At 39.5% G+C, this 22,315-nt stretch overlaps 1 protein-coding gene across 2 annotated transcripts in view; it reads left to right on the forward strand.

Moving 5' to 3' along the window:
- Positions 1 to 22,095, forward strand: part of LOC138667101 (oocyte zinc finger protein XlCOF7.1-like) — a 57,304-nt gene extending 35,209 nt beyond the window's left edge. For both annotated transcript variants that reach the window (XM_069755410.1, XM_069755411.1), the window contains 3 exons: positions 2,781 to 2,878; positions 2,968 to 3,076; positions 19,675 to 22,095. In XM_069755410.1, the coding sequence (XP_069611511.1) occupies positions 2,781 to 2,878; positions 2,968 to 3,076; positions 19,675 to 20,312 (845 nt within the window). In that variant the 3' untranslated portion in view covers positions 20,313 to 22,095. The remainder of the gene's footprint in view (positions 1 to 2,780; positions 2,879 to 2,967; positions 3,077 to 19,674) is intronic.
- The last annotated feature ends 220 nt before the right edge of the window (positions 22,096 to 22,315 follow it).

The raw sequence follows: 22,315 nt of genomic DNA on the forward strand, positions 1-22,315 counted from the left end.
AAGCGTTTCATTACTTACTCCCATCGGCGCCCGTGTCACATGACCGCGGGTCGCCAATGGGTTGGCACGACAACCTGGGGTCAGCAGGAGACCCTTGTGGTTGTCATTGCTGGATCGCTATAAGCACTGCCTGATGGTCGGCACTCATAGCAAGTGAGCATATATAGAGTAGGCTTGCAGCCCTGTTCCTTGTAGCAGAGGTGATCGGACAACTGCAGCTTCTAGACTCCCATAGAGACTATTGAATCAAGTAAAAAGTAAAAAAAAAAAAAGTTAAAAAAAATATAAAAGTTCAGATCACCCCATTCAAAATAAAACAATAAAAAAAATCAAATATACACGTATTTGGTATCGCCGAATTCAGAATCGTCCGATCTATCAGTATATAAAAATAATGAATCCAATCGGTAAACGGCATAGCAAGAAAAAAAAAATCGAAACTCTAGAATTACGTATTTTTGGTCACTGCAACATTGCAATAAAATGCAATAATGGGCAATCAAAAGATCATATCTACACCAAAATGGTATCACTAGAAAGTCAGGTTGGTGCTCAAAAACTAAGCTCTCACTCAACCCGTGATCACAAAAAATGGAGACGCTACGGGTCTCATTTTTTTATTTATAAATTTTGCAATTTTTTTCACCACTTAGATAAAAACAAACCTAGACATGTTTGGTGTCTATGAATTTGTAATGACCTGGAGAATCATTATGGCAGGTCAGTTTTAGCATTTAGTGAACCTAGTAAAAAAGCCAAACAAAAAACAAGTGTGGTATTGCACTTTTTTTTTTGCAATTTCACCACACTTGGAATTTGTATCCCGTTTTCTATTACACGACATGCTAAAACCAATGGTGTCGTTCAAAAGTACAACTCGTCCCCCAAAAATAAGCCCTCACATGGCCATTTTGACCAAAAAATAAAAAAGTTATGGCTCTGGGAAGAAGGGGAGTAAAAAATGAAAATGCAAAACCAAAAATACCCTTGGTTGTTATGAGGTTAAGTATTTTTTGTGACATATCTCTGTGATTTAAGGGTATGAAAATTCAAAGTTGGAAAATTGCAATATTTTCGCTAAATTTCCCTTTTTTTCACAAATAAATGCAAGTTATATCAAAGAAATGCTACCACTATCATGAAGTACAATATGTCACGAGAAAACACTCTCTGAATCATCGGGATCCATTGAAGCGTTCCAGAGTTATAAAATGATAAAGGTACTGTGGTCAGCAGGTACGGACTGGGGCTGAAATTCAGTCCCGGCATTTGAAATCACACAGGCCCATGTTGTCCCTGTCCCCATGAACCAGATGGGATATATTACTAATATTACCCTGAAAGGAGGAAAGGAAGATTTTCTACAAGACCAATATTTCTAATAATACCCGTGGCCTGCTTGGGTAAGTGATGGAATCAGCAACTTTGTGCTCCATCACAACTCTTAACAGTATGAGTAATTTGAGAACACCATTTCTGTTAGCAAAGTAGCAGACAAGGCAGCCCATGACCAGACAGGCCCTACTGGCATTTACCAGAATTGCCAGATGGCTAGTCCGGCCCTGGTGGTCAGAATTGTAAAAGTTTGCCTTGTCATTAACGTGCAAACCATCCACGGGGGGTAAAGGGGTTAATCTGAATTATGGCACTGCCTGGCTATGCCATTAAAATACAGAAAAAAATGAATATTCGTTTTAATTCATGATGGAAGGACTATTTTTGTCGGGAGGGGTTGATGGCTTGTAACTATAATTTGTAGAGTTCCCTATCTTCTCAAACCCTGAACATTGAGGCATATTGATCTCTAAATAGGAAGGGTAATGGGAAGCAATGCAAATGAAATAGAACTGTTTACTTAGGGAAAATGCTCCTAAATCCTATAACAATAGGGAGGGACATGGATTCAAAGATCAGGGGAGAGCAGGCAGATGGCTGGCAAAAATAATAAAATAATCACAAATTTGTCTTCTATGCGAGTAGATTATAATATGACAATGTAGAAATATGTCAGGAATTTGCTAAATATTGCACACATCTAAGCCAATGTATAAGGTACTGATGATAAAGTAGAACAATACCTGCAAATTTCTATTCCACCTCTTACGGTACCTTCACACTCAGCAACTTTGCAACGAGAACGACAACGATCTGTGACGTTGCAGCGTCCTGGATAGCGATCTCGTTGTGTTTGACACGCAGCAGCGATCTGGATCCCGCTGTGCCATCGCTGGTCGGAGCTAGAAGTCCAGAACTTTATTTGGTTGTCAGGTCGGCGTGTATCGTCATGTTTGACAGCAAAAGCAACGATGCCAACAATGTTTTTACATGGAGCTAACAACCAGCAAGAATGATAAGTGAGTCACCGTTACGTCACAGGATCGCTCCTGCATCGTTCTGGAGTTGCTGTGTTTGACGTCTCTACAGCGACCTAAACAGCGACGCTCCAGCGATCGGCTCGTTGTCTATATCGCTGCAGCATCGCTGAGTGTGACGGTACCTTTACAGGGGTGCAGATAAGAGCTCTGGGGCAGCCAGTTATTTTAGAGGTGATAAGAGATACCCTAAATGGTATGGCATTTAACAAAACTCCTGTGCTACACGGCATTCCCCTGGAGGTGTACAGGGAATATCAAGAAGTTTTTCTTCCCCATTGTTGGATCTGTAGATCACCAATCTTAGATAGGGGACTCTGTTCTTGACATTGCAGGGGACATTGATGATCCTTATTTTACAACCAGATCAAAATCCCATACTGAGCCTTTGTACCTCTTCTCTTCCAGATGAGTCCAGAAGCAAAACAATGCCTGCAAGATATCAGAGTCCTCATCTTTCTCACTATACTCCAGAGGAAAATCTTCATGTCCCGCTGGCTTGTCAGGTAGATTGGAATAAGGACTATAATCCTGTATATAATGACGTAATGTCTGGTCTTCTCTGACTACTCAATTTTTCCATATGGTAAATCAGAGTGAAGAGATGAATAATAAAAATGCTGAATTTATAAAAGAAAATGACATGTATTTATGGACAGACCAAACATGTAAAGATGAAACATTGCATGTAGAAACCAGCCCAGGTGAGTAATAATCATTTCTTTATTCATGAGCATAATCAATAAAAATATATATATATTGTAGCGTTTCACCTACTGCGTGTCTTGGGGGACACTCGCTTGGCACGGGATTCGAGCACTCAGGCACGGTTTCCTCAAATAAATCAGTCTCTTAGGTTTATTAACCATCATAAACCACATAACCTAAAGTTCATTTCAATACAGCCACGAAACATTATGGGACATCAGTCCGTTCCTATAGCAGATAGGCTTCTCTGCCGTATATTATAATCCCCTTGTCCGGGGTTACCTTTCAGGAGATCCACTCCTCACACTGACTTCACGTCAGTCCCAGGTCCTCAACACAGACCGTCCAGGTCCACGGTCTCTGGGTGTTTCCAGGACATCTCCCCTGCCAGGAGACTCCAACACTTACCTTCCACTCAGTGCCAAAACCCAACCATGTGCTATTCAGGAATCCATTTCCCCAGGACTTCCAACACAGGCTTCCAGGGCCTTGCACTTGGATCATTCAGATCCACACAGCAATCATGTGACCCACACCCTGGTCACATTACATACCTGTAACCACTCCCCTGGGTGGGAGTGTGGGTGTGTGGCTAGTTTGACCCGCCCATCTCTCATAACTAGCCCTGCCAGTCTCCCATTAGAACTACACATTTAAATGTGGGACTTCAGGTCCCAGAACACAATATAACTTCAGACTGACAGCGCAGAGTGTCCTCCTCTGCGATGCACATACCGGCCATCTACAATTCTGCCGGACTTTGTCTCATCACAATTATGCCTCCAAGTGCATCTTGAAGTGTACACGCAGCGCCCCCAGGCTGCAACATTGGTCACTGCACCACAATATATATATATATATATATATATATATATATATATATATATATATATACAGACCAAAAGTTTAGACACACCGTCTCATTTAAAGATTTTTCTGTATTTTCATTACTATGAAAATTGTACATTCACGCAGAAGGCATCAGAACTATGAAATAACACATGTGGAATTATATACTTAAAAAAAAGTGTGAAACAACTGAAAGTATGTCTTATATTCTAGGTTTTTCAAAGTAGCCACCTTTTGCTTTGATGACTGCTTTGCACACTCTTGGCATTCTCTTGATGAGCTTCAAGAGGTAGTCACCGGGAATGGTCTTACAACAATCTTGATGGAGTTCCCAGAGATGCTCAGCACTTGTTGGCACTCTTGCCTTCACTCTGCGGTCCAGCTCACCCCAAACCATCTCGATTGGGTTCAGGACTAGTGACTGTAGAGGCCAGGTCATCTGGCGTAGCACCCCATCACTCTCCTTCTTGGTTAAATAGCCCTTACATAGTCTGGAGGTGTGTTTGGGGTCATTGTCCTGTTGAAAAATAAATGATGGTCAAACTAAACGCAAACCAGATGGAATAGCATGGGGGTGCTTTGCTGGTAAAACTGTTGGAGATTTATTCAAAATTGAAGGCATACTGAACCAGCATGGCTACCACAACATCTTAAACTAAACCACAGAAAAACAAAACCCTAAAAGCATTTTTTATTCATAAATATTTAAAAAGACCAAATGATCAACACTAGACAAATACATAAATTACCATCACCAAACTGAAATTGGGTATTGGTACACAGATACTAATATGGAAGGTGCCAGATTAAAGATAATGGTACACAAACATAATCTGGCCCTAATAAGGTCCTAAATAAAGTACCAGGAGAACTTGGTGAATGCATATATCTATTGGACTGTACCAGAGCTTGCTATGAAACTATTTCTATTCCTTTGCTCACAATTTACTAAAGAGTAGATCTGGATGTTAATTTAACATTAGAGGACAATATATACATAGGAAGGAGCGCCATGTTGCCGCCGGACTGCGCCCGTCGCTGATTGGTCGTGGGCGACTTGGATTCCATGACAGACAGAGGCCGCGACCAATGAATATCCGGGACAGACGGAAGTGACCCTTAGACAATTATATATATATATATACAGTTGTGGCCAAAAGTATTGACACCCCTCCAATTCTGTCAGATAATTCTTCCTGAAAATGATTGCAATCACAAAGTCTTTGGTATTATTATCTTCATTTAATTTGTCTTAAATGAAAAAAACACAAAAGAGAATGAAGAAAAAAGCAAAACATTGATCATTTCCCATAAAACTCCCAAAATGGGCCAAACAAAAGTATTGGCACCCTCAGCCTATTACTTGGTTGCACAACCTTTAGCCAAAATAACTGCGACCAACCGCTTCCGGTAACCATCAATGAGTTTCTTACAATGCTCTGCTGGAATTTTAGACCATTCTTCTTTGGCAAACTGCTCCAGGTCCCTGATATTTGAAGGGTGCCTTCTCCAAACTGCCATTTTTAGATCTCTCCACAGGTATTCTATGGGATTCAGGTCTGGACTCATTGCTGGCCACCTTAGAAGTCTCCAGTGCTTTCTCACAAACCATTTTCTAGTGCTTTGCTTTTTGAAGTGTGTTTTGGGTCATTGTCCTGCTGGAAGACCCATGACCTCTGAGGGAGACCCAGCTTTCTCACACTGGGCCCTACATTATGCTGCAAAATTTGTTGGTAGTCTTCAGACTTCATAATGCCATGCACACGGTCAAGCAGTCCAGTGCCAGAGGCAGCAAAGCAACCCCAAAACATCAGGAAACCTCCGCCATGTTTGACTGTAGGGACTGTGTTCTTTTCTTTGAATGCCTCTTTTTTTCTCCTGGTAACTCTATGTTGATGCCTTTGCCCAAAAAGCTCTACTTTTGTCTCATCTGACCAGAGAACATTCTTCCAAAACGTTTTAGGCTTTTTCAGGTAAGTTTTGGCAAACTCCAGCCTGGCTTTTTATGTCTTGGGGTAAGAAGTGGAGTCTTCCTGGGTCTCCTACCATACAGTCCCTTTTCTCCCACATCTAGGGAGGTTAGCCACAGTGCCATGGGCTTTAAACTTCTTGATGACACTGCGCACGGTAGGCACAGGAACATTCAGATCTTTGGAAATGGACTTGTAGCCTTGAGATTGCTCATGCTTCCTCACAATTTGGTTTCTCAAGTCCTCAGACAGTTCTTTGGTCTTCTTTCTTTTCTCCATGCTCAATGTGGTACACATAAGGACACAGGACAGAGGTTGAGTCAACTTTAATCCATGTCAACTGGCTGCAAGTGTGATTTAGTTATTGCCAACACCTGTTAGGTGCCACAGGTAAGTTATAGGTGCTGTTAATTACACAAATTAGAGACGCATCACATGATTTTTCGAACAGTGCCAATACTTTTGTCCACCCCCTTTTTATGTTTGGTGTGGAATTATATCCAACTAGATGGTGGCCCGATTCTAACGCATCGGGTATTCTAGAATATACATGTCCACGTAGTATATTGCCCAGTGACGTAGTATATTGCCCAGCCACGTAGTATATTGGCCAGTCATGTAGTATATTGGCCAGCCACGTAGTATATTGCCCAGCCACGTAGTATATTGCACAGCGACGTATATTGCCCAACCTCGTAGTATATTGCACAGCCCACGTAGTATATTGCACAGCCCACGTAGTATATTGCCCAGCTACATAGTATATTGCCCAGCCACGTAGTATATTGCACAGCGATGGAGTATATTGCACAGCGATGGAGTATATTGTCCAGCCACATAGTATATTGCCCAGTCACGTAGTATATTGCCCAGCCATGTAGTATATTGCACAGCCACATAGTATATTGCCCAGTCACGTAGTATATTGCCCAGTCACGTAGTATATTGCCCAGTCACGTAGTATATTGCCCAGTCACGTAGTATATTGTCCAACCACGTAGTATATTGCCCAGCCACGTAGTATATTGCCCAGCCACGTAGTATATTGCACAGCGACGGAGTATATTGCCCACCCACGTAGTATATTGCCCAGTCACGTAGTATATTGCACAGCCACATAGTATATTGCCCAGGCACTTAGTATATTGCCCAGTCACGTAGTATATTGCCCAGTCACGAAGTATATTGCCCAGCCACGTAGTATATTGCATAGCGACGTAGTGTATTGCACAGCGACGTAGTATATTGCCCAGTCACGTAGTATATTGCCCAGCCACGTAGTATATTAGTATATTGCCCAGCCACGTAGTATATTGCTCAGCCACGTAGTATATTGCCCAGCCACGCAGTATATTGCACAGCAACGGAGTATATTGCCCGGGCACGTAGTATATTGCCCAGTCACGTAGTATATTGCCCAGCCACGTAGTATATTGTACAGCGACGTAGTATATTGCCCAGCCACATAGTATATTGCCCAGCCACGTAGTATATTGCCCAGGCACGTAGTATATTGCCTAGCCACGTAGTATATTGCACAGCGACGGAGTATACAGCACAGAGCCACGTATTATAGAGACTTAAAAAAAATAAACATATACTCACCTTCCGAAGGCCTGTTCAAGTCCTGCTATACTCACCATCCGCTGCCTTTCCCGCTCCTCGGGACGCTCCCGGGATCGCTCCATTGCAAGCGTCAGCTTCCGGTCCCAGGGCTGGTATGAGCAGGACCTGTGATGATGTCGCAGTCACATGACCGTGACGTCACGGCAGGTCCTTGTCGCACACTAGCCCTGGGACCGGAAGCTGCCGCTTGCAACGGAGCGGTCCCGGGAGCGTCCCGAGGAGCGGGAAAGGCGGCGGATGGCGAGTATAGCAGGTTTTTTATTTTTTTTATTTTTAACAAGACATATTTTTACTACTGATGCTGCATAGGCAGCATCAATAGTAAATAGTTGGGGACACACAGGGTTAATAGCAGCGGTAACAGAGTGCGTGACACCGCAGGCCGTTACAGCTGCCATTAACCCTGTGTGAGCGGTGAGTGGAGGGGATTATGGAGCGGGCGCCGGGCAGTGAGTGTAGGGGAGGGACTAATCGGACTGTGCGCGTCGCTGATTGGTCGCGGCAGCCATGACAGGCAGCTGCCGAGACCAATCAGCGAATGAATAACCGTGACAGAAGGACAGACAGACAGACGGAAGTGACCCTTAGACAATTATATAGTAGATTTGGCTTTAGGACAATTCTATTTGTGTTTTTTCATTTAAGACAAATTAAATGAAGATAATAATAACAAAGAATTTGTGTTTGCAATCATTTTCAGGAAGAAACTGAGTATTATCTGACAGAATTGAAGGGGTGTCAATGCTTTTGGCCACAACTGTATATATTATATATATATATATATATATATATATATATATATATATATATGTGTGTGTGTGACACACACACGAACACACATATAAACACAGTTAGCTCCATATATATTTGGACAGAGGCAGCATTTTTCTAATTTTGGTTATAGACATTACCACAATGAATTTTAAACAAAACAATTCAGATGCAGTTGAAGTTCAGACTTTCAGCTTTCATTTGAGGGTATCCACATTAAAATTGGATGAAGGGTTTAGGAGTTTCAGCTCCTTAACATGTGCCACCCTGTTTTTAAAGGTGCCAAAAGTAATTGGACAGATTCAATAATTTTAAATAAAATGTTCATTTCTAGTACTTGGTTGAAAACTCTTTGTTGGCACTGACTGCCTGAAGTCTTGAACTCATGGACGTCACCAGACGCTGTGTTTCCTCCTTTTTGATGCTCTGCCAGGCCTTCACTGTGGTGGTTTTCAGTTGCTGTTTGTTTGTGGGCCTTTCTGTCTGAAGTTTAGTCTTTAACAAGTGAAATGCATGCTCAATTGGGTTGAGATCAGGTGACTGACTTGGCCATTCAAGAATATTCCACTTCTTTGCTTTAATAAACTCCTGGGTTGCTTTGGCTTTATGTTTTGGGTCATTGTCCGTCTGTAGTATGAAACAACGACCAATCAGTTTGGCTGCATTTGGCTGGATCTGAGCACACAGTATGGCTCTGAATACCACAGAATTCATTCGGCTGCTTCTGTCCTGTGTCACATCATCAATAAACACTAGTGACCAAGTGCCACTGGCAGCCATGCATGCCCAAGCCATCACACTGCCTCCGCCGTGTTTTACAGATGATGTGGTATGCTTTGGATCATGAGCTGTACCACGCCTTCGCCATACTTTTCTCTTTCCATCATTCTGGTAGAGGTTGATCTTGGTTTGATCTGTCCAAAGAATGTTGTTCTAGAACTGTGCTGGCTTTTTTAGATGTTTTTTAGCAAAGTCCAGTCTAGCCTTTTTATTCTTGATGCTTATGAGTGGCTTGCACCGTGCAGTGAACCCTCTGTATTTACTTTCATGCAGTCTTCTCTTTATGGTAGATTTGGATATTGATGCGCCTACCTCCTGGAGAGTGTTGTTCACTTGGTTGGCTGTTGTGAAGGGGTTTCTCTTCACCATGGAGATTATTCTGCGATCATCCATCACTGTTGTCTTCCGTGGGCGCCCAGGTCTTTTCGCATTGATGAGCTCACCAGTGCTTTCTTTCTTTCTCAGGATGTACCAAACTGTAGATTTTGCCACTCCTAATATTGTAGCAATTTCTCGGATGGGTTTTTTCTGTTTTTGCAGCTTAAGGATGGCTTGCTTCACCTGCATGGAGAGCTCCTTTGACCGCATGTTTACTTCACATCAAAACCTTCCAAATGCAAGCACCACACCTCAAATCAACTCCAGGCCTTTTATCTGCTTGAGAATGACATAACGAAGGGATTGCCCACTCCTGTCCATGAAATAGCCTTGGAGTCAATTGTCCAATTACTTTGGTCCCATTAATAACAGGGTGGCACATGTTAAGGAGCTGAAACTCCTAAACCCTTCATCCAATTTTAATGTGGATACCCTCAAATGAAAGCTGAAAGTCTGAACTTCAACTGCATCTGAATTGTTTTGTTTAAAATTCATTGTGGTAATGGCTATAACCAAAATTAGAAAAATGTTGTCTCTGTCCAAATATATATGGACCTAACTATATATACTGTGTGTATATATATATATATATATATATATATATATATATATATATATATATATATAAATTGGGACAAAGGATGCAACACTCAACAGTTCTAAAGAGTGTGTAATAGTCCTTTATTCCATACCTTAGGATTTGGACTTACAACATGAGGTGCAGGTTACAGAGGCATGCAAGGAGAGTCAGAGTGTCTTTAACTGATTCTTCTTCTGGAAACCAAAACCTCTGCTTCTTGAAGAACTCAGAATTTTCAGTATTCAAGAACAAAAAGGCCCGATTTCTTATTGCATTTGTACTTTTATTTGTCTAGTTTTTGGTGGTTTTGTTTCCTGTTTTTTATTTGTTCCTTATTCTACATTTAATTTACATTTTTTTTTAAAGTCTGTTTTATCTGTTTGCATTTTGATTTTATGTTTGCCATTTTAGGAAATCTTTTGGGTTTTCCAGATGTTTTCAGCTGATTTATCATTTTCCACTTCTTAAACTGTTGCAAATTTTTAGAGAAAATGTAGTTCATTCCCTCCCTTGAGTAATTTTATGCACACTTGGAATTTTAGTCCAAATTTTGCAATATTTTAGCAGAACATATAACATAAAAGAAAAGTGATTTTAAATATGCAAATGATGAATTCAGCCTATAGGGTTTTGAGCTTCATCATAGCGTTGTCAACTAGAACACACAAATGACAGCTAGCATAGTCTCTCAAATCACCTTCACTAAACCTTCAATCAAAAAAGTGCAACCAGTCGATTAAAAGCATAACATAATTAACTCCTTCCCGACATGGCTAATTTCCATTTTTTCATTTTATTTTTCCTCTTCTTCCAAGAGCCATAACTTTATTAATTGTCTGTTGCCATAGTTGCCATTTTTTTTTGCAGTACGAGTTGTACTTTTGAATGACTCCATTCATTTTACCACATAGTGTACTGGAATACAGGGAAAAAAATCCAAGTGTAGGGAAATTAAAAAAAACAAAAACACATTGTTTTTGGGAATTACTTTTAATGGTGTAAATATGTGTCATAAAAATTACCTGGGAATATGATTCTCCCCATCAGTACCATTACAGTGATGCATACTTGTCCAGTTTTATTTTATTATTTCATTGCCGAAAAAAATCAGATATTTGGAAAAAATAAAAATAAAATTCTTGATTGTGTCACCATTTTCTGAAACCCGTAACATTTTCATTTTTTGGTCAATAGATCTGTGTGAGAGCTTATTTTTTGCAAGGCGAGACAACGCTTTTATTGTTACTATTTTGGGATAGATATGACATTTTGATCACTTTTGTACAGCATTTTATGAAGAATTGAAGAAACCAAAAAGCTCAATTGTTGGCATTTTGAATTTTGGGTTTATTATATATTTTGATAGAACTTTTATATACCTGGCGATACCACATATTTTATGTATACAATTTAAAAAAAATACTCATAAGTTCCAAAATTGGATGTGTTTTTAAAAAAAAAGTATTCTTGTCCTGAGATAATCTTATAAATATGCCTCTGCTGTGTACTGTGTAAGGCCCCCTTCACAATTTCGTATAATACATTTACCAGGAGAAACGTATGACAGATTTGACTGGACTGAGTTGTGGACTGAGTTGAAGCTTTTATTTTGAACATTTACGTAACATTGGCATCACATTTATCCTGCACTCTACGCTGAGCACTTACATCAGGATTTCCATCTAAATCTCCCAGTGACATGATTCAGATGAAACCCCTGAGGGATCCATTCACAATAATGATTCAGCAGAGTTACTATGGTGGACTCTGTCTGGCCTCTGTTCAGCGATGTCCTTCTTTTCAGAGGTTCATAAAACTGTGGCCTACCGCGCTTTTATGTACACTTAAAAAAACGGACAACATCAGATCTTTGGCCAGACTTCCTTTGTTTCCATCTGTCTCATTATTGGGAATAGGTTGGGTTGTTTTGGACACGTTGAAACTAAATGTGTACTTTTTTGTTTAGTTTTGTTATTGCATAAATGTGTATTTATTGCCTTTTTTTTTTTTTGGAGGGTTTTTTATATATATTTTTACAATTTTGTGTAAGCCTTGTTTTACTATTCTAATTAGTCCCTCTATAAGTTTTTAGCTTTTATTAGTCTAATCACAGGTCTAATGCATTTCAGTGCATATGTTCTACAATGCATTGGAGCTGTCAATGTGACACTGACAGAACACCTTTGACACTGCTATTTCCATGGTCTAACAGGTCACTGTAGCTGGCAGATCAGGAGGTCATCAAGGTTCATACAGAAAATCACATAGCCAGGGTACAAAAATTAGGTAGACAGTGCAACGTTTCGCCATAACGGGCCTTTATCAAACCAGAAATAAAAATAAAAATGAAACACTTGAGCCCTGATTCATCAAAGTGATTACACCAGAATTCTGGAGTAAATTGTTTTAAAAAGTTGAAAATGTTTGCCACAATGGCAAAAAAGTTGAAATTTTGGCATTTTCATACTAGTTTCATTGGGCTTCACCAAAAGGGGTAGAGTTGGAGCTGAATAGGGGTGCGATACCACAACGCATCTAATTCATAATGAGCTGTGGCGTGCCTTACGCTAGATATTTTACTCCAGTTTGTCGATTTGTCGAGAAGAGCACCGATGTGCAAGCCACTTTTCTGTCGTTCCTGATTCATTAAAGCCATGTGCCTCTTCATACATCAGGGGCTTCAAGGCGCTTCTACATCCAGACCGGCGAGAACATCGCCAATCTTGATGAATCTGGGCCTTGGACTATTATGCAACATATAAAAGAGTTCCTCTCTTTATAATACTTAATTAATACTTTGGTGGTAAGGTAGTGCCCTGAAAGTACGAAAAGGCGTGCACCTCACTTCACCTTTTATCATTTGACTTCTAGCAAATTGTAATGGCTATCTACAGCAAACTGAGCTTTGTCAAAGGTGCTATCTTGAATATTTAAGTAATTAAGTCATCCACTGGGCCTTCTTTACTCTGAACATTCTTCATTTTCATAATCATCCTGGGTAATATAAACCACCTGTTCATCTCTGAATCTGCTTTAGTTCACCTATGTCTTTCCTATCCAATGATGCCCAAAATTTTACTAACTACCCAATTTATGGATTTGCTAGTGATTTATATAATGTTCACTTCATCTGAATCTGTGCCTATCATTAATTAGCACAATACAATAGCAGCTATTAAGAAGTGAGAAATAATAGGCAGCAAATAATCAGGAAGGCCCCGATTAATTAAGACTGTCATTTTGTATGCCAGCGTTGATGAGGCCAGTGGTGGAGTAAGGTGTGCCTAATTCATTATGGCACAATTCTGGCAATTACACCAAAGAAATCCACATGGAGAGAAGTAGAACCGGAGAATAGAAGCCGCGCAGACCACAATAAAGGTATCAGAGTTACACACACACTCTGTTTATTAGCCTACGCGTTTCGTGGCCAACAGGCCACTTCATCAGGGCATCAAGATTCATCAGTAAAAACAGGTATATATACCTACAAATACAATCAAAAAAATATATACAAACATGTATAAACCCCACCTTCTTACGACACCACTTCTGGTGAGAACGCCCACTTTAAATCAAAAATTTATAAATACACCCATAACATTAATTACAAAACATTAAAATACATAAAACACAATAATCAATCTTTAGAACTACAAATATTAATCAATAAATAATAAAAACAAATATATATAAACATTTCTGGTATCTAGATCAACCAGGATCAGAACTCACATATGAAGAAACCTAAAAACTATCCTCCAGAGAATAAACCTCCATCTTATACCACTACACCACCTGGTGGTCTTAGGTGAGGGCAACTATTTATCCTGGATCCACCAGTTAAACCCATTCAAGACGCTATCATATGTTGACCCATAATAAAGGAAAAACAAACAAAGGGCTCATATAAGGTAACAACATCACATAATATAAAGTAAAAAAGTAAAAAAGTAAGGGAAAGAATGGGTTCCCATATGCTCAATTTCCACAACTCTTTTCGGATATGAACCCATATGATCTAGAGGTCTACAAACACTACAAAGGAATAAGCAGCACCTCAAACCAGTTAACCACCGGAGTTCATGAAAAATGGGGAGCACTGAGGTCCATAGTCTCTCCCCACGACAACACACGGAGGAACTCCTACAATCAAGAAAATCCATCACAGAAGAATCTCCGTGAGATGAAACTCATGATATAAATTACTTATAGGTACCTAGAAGAGGTCGCTAACCTCATTCAATCCACCAGGGCTTAAGGTGCCCAACTTAAATATCCAATATGTTTCTTTTTTACCCAGGACCTCCAATCTCCTAGGTGTATTAACAGGCACATGATCAATGGGAGTAACAGATAATTTAACATTCCCATGATGAACTATGGTACAATGTCGCGACAATCCATGTTCAGAAAAACCTCTAAGAATATTAAACCTATGGGAGTTCACACGTTTGTGAAGAGGTTGAGAAGTTCTTCCCACATACTGTTTACCACAGTTGCACTGAATCAAATAGATTACGTAATCTGTCTGACACGTCATTCTAAAATTGATATTAAAAACCTTCCCTTTTTTTGCAAACGACGTGAAGCTGTCAACATTGTTACTAATAGATCTACAACATTTACACCTACGTCCATTACATCGGTAAGAACCGTAACAGCCAATCCATTCTTTACCTACTAAAGTGCATCCAGAGGAGGAAATCTTAACTACACTAGGTGCCAAAACATTTTTTATAGTAGGAGCCCTTTTAAATGTTACTGTTGGTTTCATGGGAACCACCTTATTAAGGATCGGATCGTTTAAGATCACACTCCAATGTTTTTCTAATATATTCCGTATTTGTACATTTTGTGACGAAAAAGTAGTAATAAAATTTGTTTCAAAAAGGTTTTCTCTTAACACCCTTATTTTTGTCAAGATGTATAAGCTCATTTTGGGAACAACCCTTAACGGAATTGTAAGCCTTTTTAACAAGCTTCACCGGATATTCTTTTTCCTGAAATCTCTCCCTAAGAATTTTACTTTGTTCCCTAAATGCTGTATCAGAAGTACAATTTTTTCTAATCCTATAATACTGATTCCTTGGGATGTTCCTAAGCCATGGTCTATGATGGTTACTTTCATAGTGAACATACCCATTGGCATCCACTCTTTTAAAATGGTTTTTGGTCATGATCTCTCCGGCATCATCAATATAGATGTTCAAGTCTAAAAAGGTGACACTTTTACTATCCACACAGGGAGTGAGCTCCAAACCCCAATGATTATCCCTTATAGCATCAAGGAAATCAAAAACCGTATTATCTACATTATTATAGATAATAAATATATCATCTATAAAACGTTTGTATAGAACCAGATTCTGTTTATGTTTACAATGGAGGACATACCAGGACTCAAAGGCAGCCATGAATAAGTTAGCATACGTAGGCGCTGCCTTCGACCCCATGGCAGTTCCCCGTATCTGGTGATAAATAGTCTCCCCGAATGTAAAAAAATTGTTCTCTAAAATAAAAGTCATGCTTTTCAACAGAAACTCTCTTTGGGCCATGGTCACATTCGATAATCTATCGATGTATAATTTAAAACATTGAAGGCCAATAGTGTGGTCAATATTAGAATATAAACCAGTCACGTCAATAGATATAAATAAAAAATCATCACCCCATATAAGTCCCTGCAATTCCTGTATAAGGTGGGTAGAATCCCTGAGATAAGAACCCAAATTTCTGACAGACTCATTCATAAAGGAGTCCACAAATGCTGCTAGATTTGATGTTAAAGAGTTAATCCCCGCTATGATCGGTCGTCCAGGTGGGTTAAACTCATTCTTATGAACCTTTGGGAGATGGTAATAAACTGCCATCTTTGGGTTTTTTACCCCAAGGAATTCTTTCTCGCTCTTATTCAGAATTCCCATTTCATCAGCTGTTTTAACTAACTCCTTATATTTTATTATCGCATTCTCATATTCAGCCCTATTGGAAATATTATAAGTCCCCTCATCTGACAAAATCCTATTAGCCTCTCGGACATAAGCATCCAAATCTTGTAGTACCACTCCTCCACCCTTATCAGCAGATTTTATTACCAAATTTACATCATTTTTGAGAGTCTTAATGCCCTCAATTTCAATTGTTGTCAGATTGTTAATCGATCCTCGCTTAAAATTCAAGGACTCGAAGTCATTCAAAACCAAGTCTACGTAGGTTTTTAGATGGTGACCCTGGCTATGGAAGGGGTAAAACTTAGATTTATCCTTTAGTTGGCAATGTTTGATGTTATCACCAACCATCTCAACCGTCTTATTTCTATCATCTTTTATGCAGAAATGTCTTTTTAAAGTTAATTTACGGATGAAATGTTGAAGGTCCATAAAAAGATCCAGCCCTGTGCTGATGAGGGCCTAAAGCCCGAAACACGTGTCCACAGGTAGGAATTGGTTGGCTGTGTAAATTTAGAAACTAATCCGCAGCATTGCACGCTTGGCGGTTCCAAGCGCTGTGGATTAGACTGGGGTGGAAAGAGATGATTTGCATAGCTCCGCCTACTGCAAAGGATTCTGGGTAAACCAGCTATTCTTTGTATTATGCTGCTTGCAAGTACTTTCCGTTTCAGGAAAGCATCCACTACATAAAAAGATCAACATCTTTAGATTTATTATTTGGGCAAAAAGACAGGCCCCTATTTAAAACCTTTGTTTCACCTATGGTGAGTTTGTGTTTAGAAAGATTAAAAATATTACCTCTTCTTTCGAGCTTACATCCATTTTTATTTACAAAAACCTGCACTGGTTGCTCCATAATGTTTAAATTGGTCTTGGTATTGCATACTTTTTTATTTTTATTCTTTTTCTTCCCTCGGGTACCTCTTCTAGTTTTTTTCTTTTTTGTGATATCGGAAGAAAATATTTCGTTATACTGTTGTTGTTTTCTACAACCTTTGGTAAAAAACAAACAGAGGGAGATCCAGACCTAGAGTCATCCACAACTAAACTCTGCTTTATATTATTTACTTGCATCTCGTTCTCCCGAATGTCTATTAAGTTAAAATTATCCCCTAACTCTAGGTGTTAATATTTGGGGAGGTGTCCCATCATTGGTTTCCTCATCTAGCAGGCAGTCAAATATGTTGGCCTTACCTCCATTGGCCTCATTAGCAAGCGAGACTATTTATCACCAGATACGGGGGACTGCCATGGGGTCGAAGGCAGCGCCTACGTATGCTAACTTATTCATGGCTGCCTTTGAGTCCTGGTATGTCCTCCATTGTAAACATAAACAGAATCTGGTTCTATACAAACGTTTTATAGATGATATATTTATTATCTATAATAATGTAGATAATACGGTTTTTGATTTCCTTGATGCTATAAGGGATAATCATTGGGGTTTGGAGCTCACTCCCTGTGTGGATAGTAAAAGTGTCACCTTTTTAGACTTGAACATCTATATTGATGATGCCGGAGAGATCATGACCAAAAACCATTTTAAAAGAGTGGATGCCAATGGGTATGTTCACTATGAAAGTAACCATCATAGACCATGGCTTAGGAACATCCCAAGGAATCAGTATTATAGGATTAGAAAAAATTGTACTTCTGATACAGCATTTAGGGAACAAAGTAAAATTCTTAGGGAGAGATTTCAGGAAAAAGAATATCCGGTGAAGCTTGTTAAAAAGGCTTACAATTCCGTTAAGGGTTGTTCCCAAAATGAGCTTATACATCTTGACAAAAATAAGGGTGTTAAGAGAAAACCTTTTTGAAACAAATTTTATTACTACTTTTTCGTCACAAAATGTACAAATACGGAATATATTAGAAAAACATTGGAGTGTGATCTTAAACGATCCGATCCTTAATAAGGTGGTTCCCATGAAACCAACAGTAACATTTAAAAGGGCTCCTACTATAAAAAATGTTTTGGCACCTAGTGTAGTTAAGATTTCCTCCTCTGGATGCACTTTAGTAGGTAAAGAATGGATTGGCTGTTACGGTTCTTACCGATGTAATGGACGTAGGTGTAAATGTTGTAGATCTATTAGTAACAATGTTGACAGCTTCACGTCGTTTGCAAAAAAAGGGAAGGTTTTTAATATCAATTTTAGAATGACGTGTCAGACAGATTACGTAATCTATTTGATTCAGTGCAACTGTGGTAAACAGTATGTGGGAAGAACTTCTCAACCTCTTCACAAACGTGTGAACTCCCATAGGTTTAATATTCTTAGAGGTTTTTCTGAACATGGATTGTCGCGACATTGTACCATAGTTCATCATGGGAATGTTAAATTATCTGTTACTCCCATTGATCATGTGCCTGTTAATACACCTAGGAGATTGGAGGTCCTGGGTAAAAAAGAAACATATTGGATATTTAAGTTGGGCACCTTAAGCCCTGGTGGATTGAATGAGGTTAGCGACCTCTTCTAGGTACCTATAAGTAATTTATATCATGAGTTTCATCTCACGGAGATTCTTCTGTGATGGATTTTCTTGATTGTAGGAGTTCCTCCGTGTGTTGTCGTGGGGAGAGACTATGGACCTCAGTGCTCCCCATTTTTCATGAACTCCGGTGGTTAACTGGTTTGAGGTGCTGCTTATTCCTTTGTAGCGTTTGTAGACCTCTAGATCATATGGGTTCATATCCGAAAAGAGTTGTGGAAATTGAGCATATGGGAACCCATTCTTTCCCTTACTTTTTTACTTTATATTATGTGATGTTGTTACCTTATATGAGCCCTTTGTTTGTTTTTCCTTTATTATGGGTCAACATATGATAGCGTCTTGAATGGGTTTAACTGGTGGATCCAGGATAAATAGTTGCCCTCACCTAAGACCACCAGGTGGTGTAGTGGTATAAGACGGAGGTTTATTCTCTGGAGGATAGTTTTTAGGTTTTTTCATATGTGAGTTCTGATCCTGGTTGATCTAGATACCAGAAATGTTTATATATATTTGTTTTTATTATTTATTGATTAATATTTGTAGTTCTAAAGATTGATTATTGTGTTTTATGTATTTTAATGTTTTGTAATTAATGTTATGGGTGTATTTATAAATTTTTGATTTAAAGTGGGCGTTCTCACCAGAAGTGATGTCGTAAGAAGGTGGGGTTTATACATGTTTGTATATATTTTTTTGATTGTATTTGTAGGTATATATACCTGTTTTTACTGATGAATCTTGATGCCCTGATGAAGTGGCCTGTTGGCCACGAAACGCGTAGGCTAATAAACAGAGTGTGTGTGTAACTCTGATACCTTTATTGTGGTCTGCGCGGCTTCTATTCTCCGGTTCTACTTCTCTCCATGTGGATTTGTTTTGCTTGCCGGGAGCTTGCTGCGACCATACGTGCTGATCCAAGGGAGTTGTGACCTGTCACAACCAGACCAGGTGAGTCTGTTTTGTGGGGGTCCACGTGATTGCGACACCTGAAGGTATTACTCTATGTGCGCTTTTTTTTTCTTTCTTGTTTTTATAGAATTACACCAAAGAAGCAGGCCTTTAGTTTGTAAAGTTGATGTGTCCCTTTACTTATCCATCTTGCCCAGTGGATTGCCAGTTATCATGTAGTGATGAAACCTGTTCAATCGTAATATATATGTTAAATTTGCTTCTTCTTCCTGCAGATGACTGTGTCATACTCTCGGAGGGACATCCCTTATTTCCAGATTATGAAGCAGAACTTAAAGAGATCTCTTACAATACTTTTTCTGACAACTTTATGACCACAAGTATACCCTCAGTCTTGCACATCAGAAATTTGTCATCCAACCAACATCACCACTTAGAACCTTCATGTGACCAATCACAGATTACGATTCAAGATTCCAGCCATAATGAGGGTCAAATATTTACATTTTCTGAATTTGGGAGACCCTATAAAACCAGCTCTAGTTTTTCCACACATGTGAGAATGCACAGAAAAGAGAGACCATTTGCCTGTTTGCAATGTGATAAACGTTTCACCAGGAAATGGAGTCTCGTCGAACACCAAAGAACTCACACAGGAGAAAGACCATTTACGTGTTTGAAATGTGGAAAATGTTTTTCTAGAAAATCAATTCTTGTTGGACATCAAAAGAGCCACACAGGAGAGAAGCCGTTTTTATGTTTAAAATGTGGGAAACGCTTTATAGCCAAACAGCATCTTGAGAGACATCAAATAACTCACACCGGTGAGAGACCATTTTTATGTTCAGAATGTGGTAGATGTTTTAACCGGAAGTGGCTTCTTGAGAGACATCTGAGAACTCACATTGAGTAGAATCAATTTTCTGGTTCAAAATAAGAAACCAGTTGTTTGGAAAAAGAAAATTGTAAAAAATTATCTGAACATCAGAAACATCACACTGTGCAATGTCATGACTTTTCACCGAAGGAACTGTTTTATGCACAAAGCTCTCAAATATTGGAGTTATTCATCCATGGTCATAGATTTAACCCAGTTTACAAATTGAGACTGGTGAAAGGTGTACAACAACGGTGTTTTCTCCAAATGGGTCAACTGGCATGGAGGATTTTATGTTCTATTTTTGTAGCTCAAAGTAGAACTGCAGTGCAGGTCAAACTGAAGCGCCTCCATCTTTGTTAGCGAGGCTTGACTGAAATGACTGTATGCTGAACCCTAGGATCTGTGCACACAGTGCGTTTTTGTCGTGCTTTTTCTGTGCAGATTTGCCACAAAACCTGAAGGATTTCCCAGTACCAGCAAAGTGAATGAGAATCCTGAAGTCTCATGCACACATTGCTTATTTTACCCTTGCAGATTTAAACCTGCAGCATGTCAATTCCTTCAGTGTGTTTGCTGCAAATTTCACCCATACTAATAAATGGGAAAAATGCATCAAAACATCAAAAATGTGTAAAAAACTTATGTATTTTATGCTGTATTTTTCCTGCCAACACATCAGTATTTGCAGCAATTTTTTTTGCTGCAAATACCGAACCCTGTGAGACAAAAAAGGAGAAAAGATATGCACACAAGTGGGATCAACCAACTATAATATATTTTACTTAACACATCACTACAAAAGAGGCAGCAACATACAATTTAAAAACATTTAAAAATCCAATGGACCAACCTAGATCCCCCAGGACAAATACAGATGTAGAAACGGACCAACCTGGCAATATGCAAGAATAATGTAAGCAAAACACATACAGAAATATATATTAAATTTACTATACAGCAAATTGCACACAGGTAAAAAATAAATAATAATCACTCCCTGTGCTGCCAGCTGTCCTTAGCCATATACCACCAGCCAGTGTGTATGTTGGTAACCCATTCAAGCAGGCAGGAATAGACAAGATGTAAGAATAAATAACAATATTTCTATACCATGTAATATGCCTTGAAACCTGCCTCAATACTGATGCACTATAAAATGCGTAACCACAAAGGTTATCCTAGCCCCAACCATTGTGAGAGATTATACAAATCACGGAGAGGATGTAGCAATAATCCTAATGGAAATACTTAAACGGTAAGTGCACATCAATATGTGCAAATAGCAAGGCTAAAGTGCATAAAGAGGTTACCAAAAAAAAGTCCATAAGGGGATCAGGAACCCACGCGTATCGACGCTGCTAGAGCGTCTTCTTCAGGGAAAGGTTGTGAAGGACACATCCCAAACGTGCCCCTTATGTATCAGCAAATCATAAATAAAATGAAAATCACCTGTGAGGATGCTGTGGCGTATACGATCAGTCCACCATGTGCAGGGCCGTGTGAACTTCCGGATATGCGCTATCACAGATCGCAGGTATGCGCCTGCGCACACAGATACCAAGCAAGCCTGCAGAGTCCCAGTGCGCAAGCGTGAAAATCACCATGGAGATATGAACGCCTAGCAGCCTGCACCCAGAGCGCATGCGCTAACAATTAAACTGGAATACTAACAAACAGATTGTTGTCTGTATTACAATCATGATCAAGGCATTTACTGTGCCTAGAGATCGAGCGCACAGAGTACCAAATACTTAACTGAACGGCTGGACTTTTTAATGTGTTGGCAGCAGAATAAGCATGAGGACAATAACTGTTGTGAATTCCGCTCTTGGGCTCCCTCCGGTGGTTGTAAGTGGCACTTTTGTGAGTTCTGCTCTTGGGCTCCCTCTTGTGGTTTCTAGTGGTATGGCTGCTTCTTGGAGTTAGCTGTCATCAGCTGTCTCCACTTATTGTCTCTTCTGCTCGGCTATTTAGGCCTGGCTCTTCCTTCAGCCAGTGCCACTCGTAAATGGTTCCTGGTTGGATTCACATCTCTT

The sequence above is a fragment of the Ranitomeya imitator genome, chromosome 2, assembly GCF_032444005.1.
Source record: "Ranitomeya imitator isolate aRanImi1 chromosome 2, aRanImi1.pri, whole genome shotgun sequence".
Classification (NCBI taxonomy): Eukaryota; Metazoa; Chordata; class Amphibia; order Anura; family Dendrobatidae; genus Ranitomeya; species Ranitomeya imitator.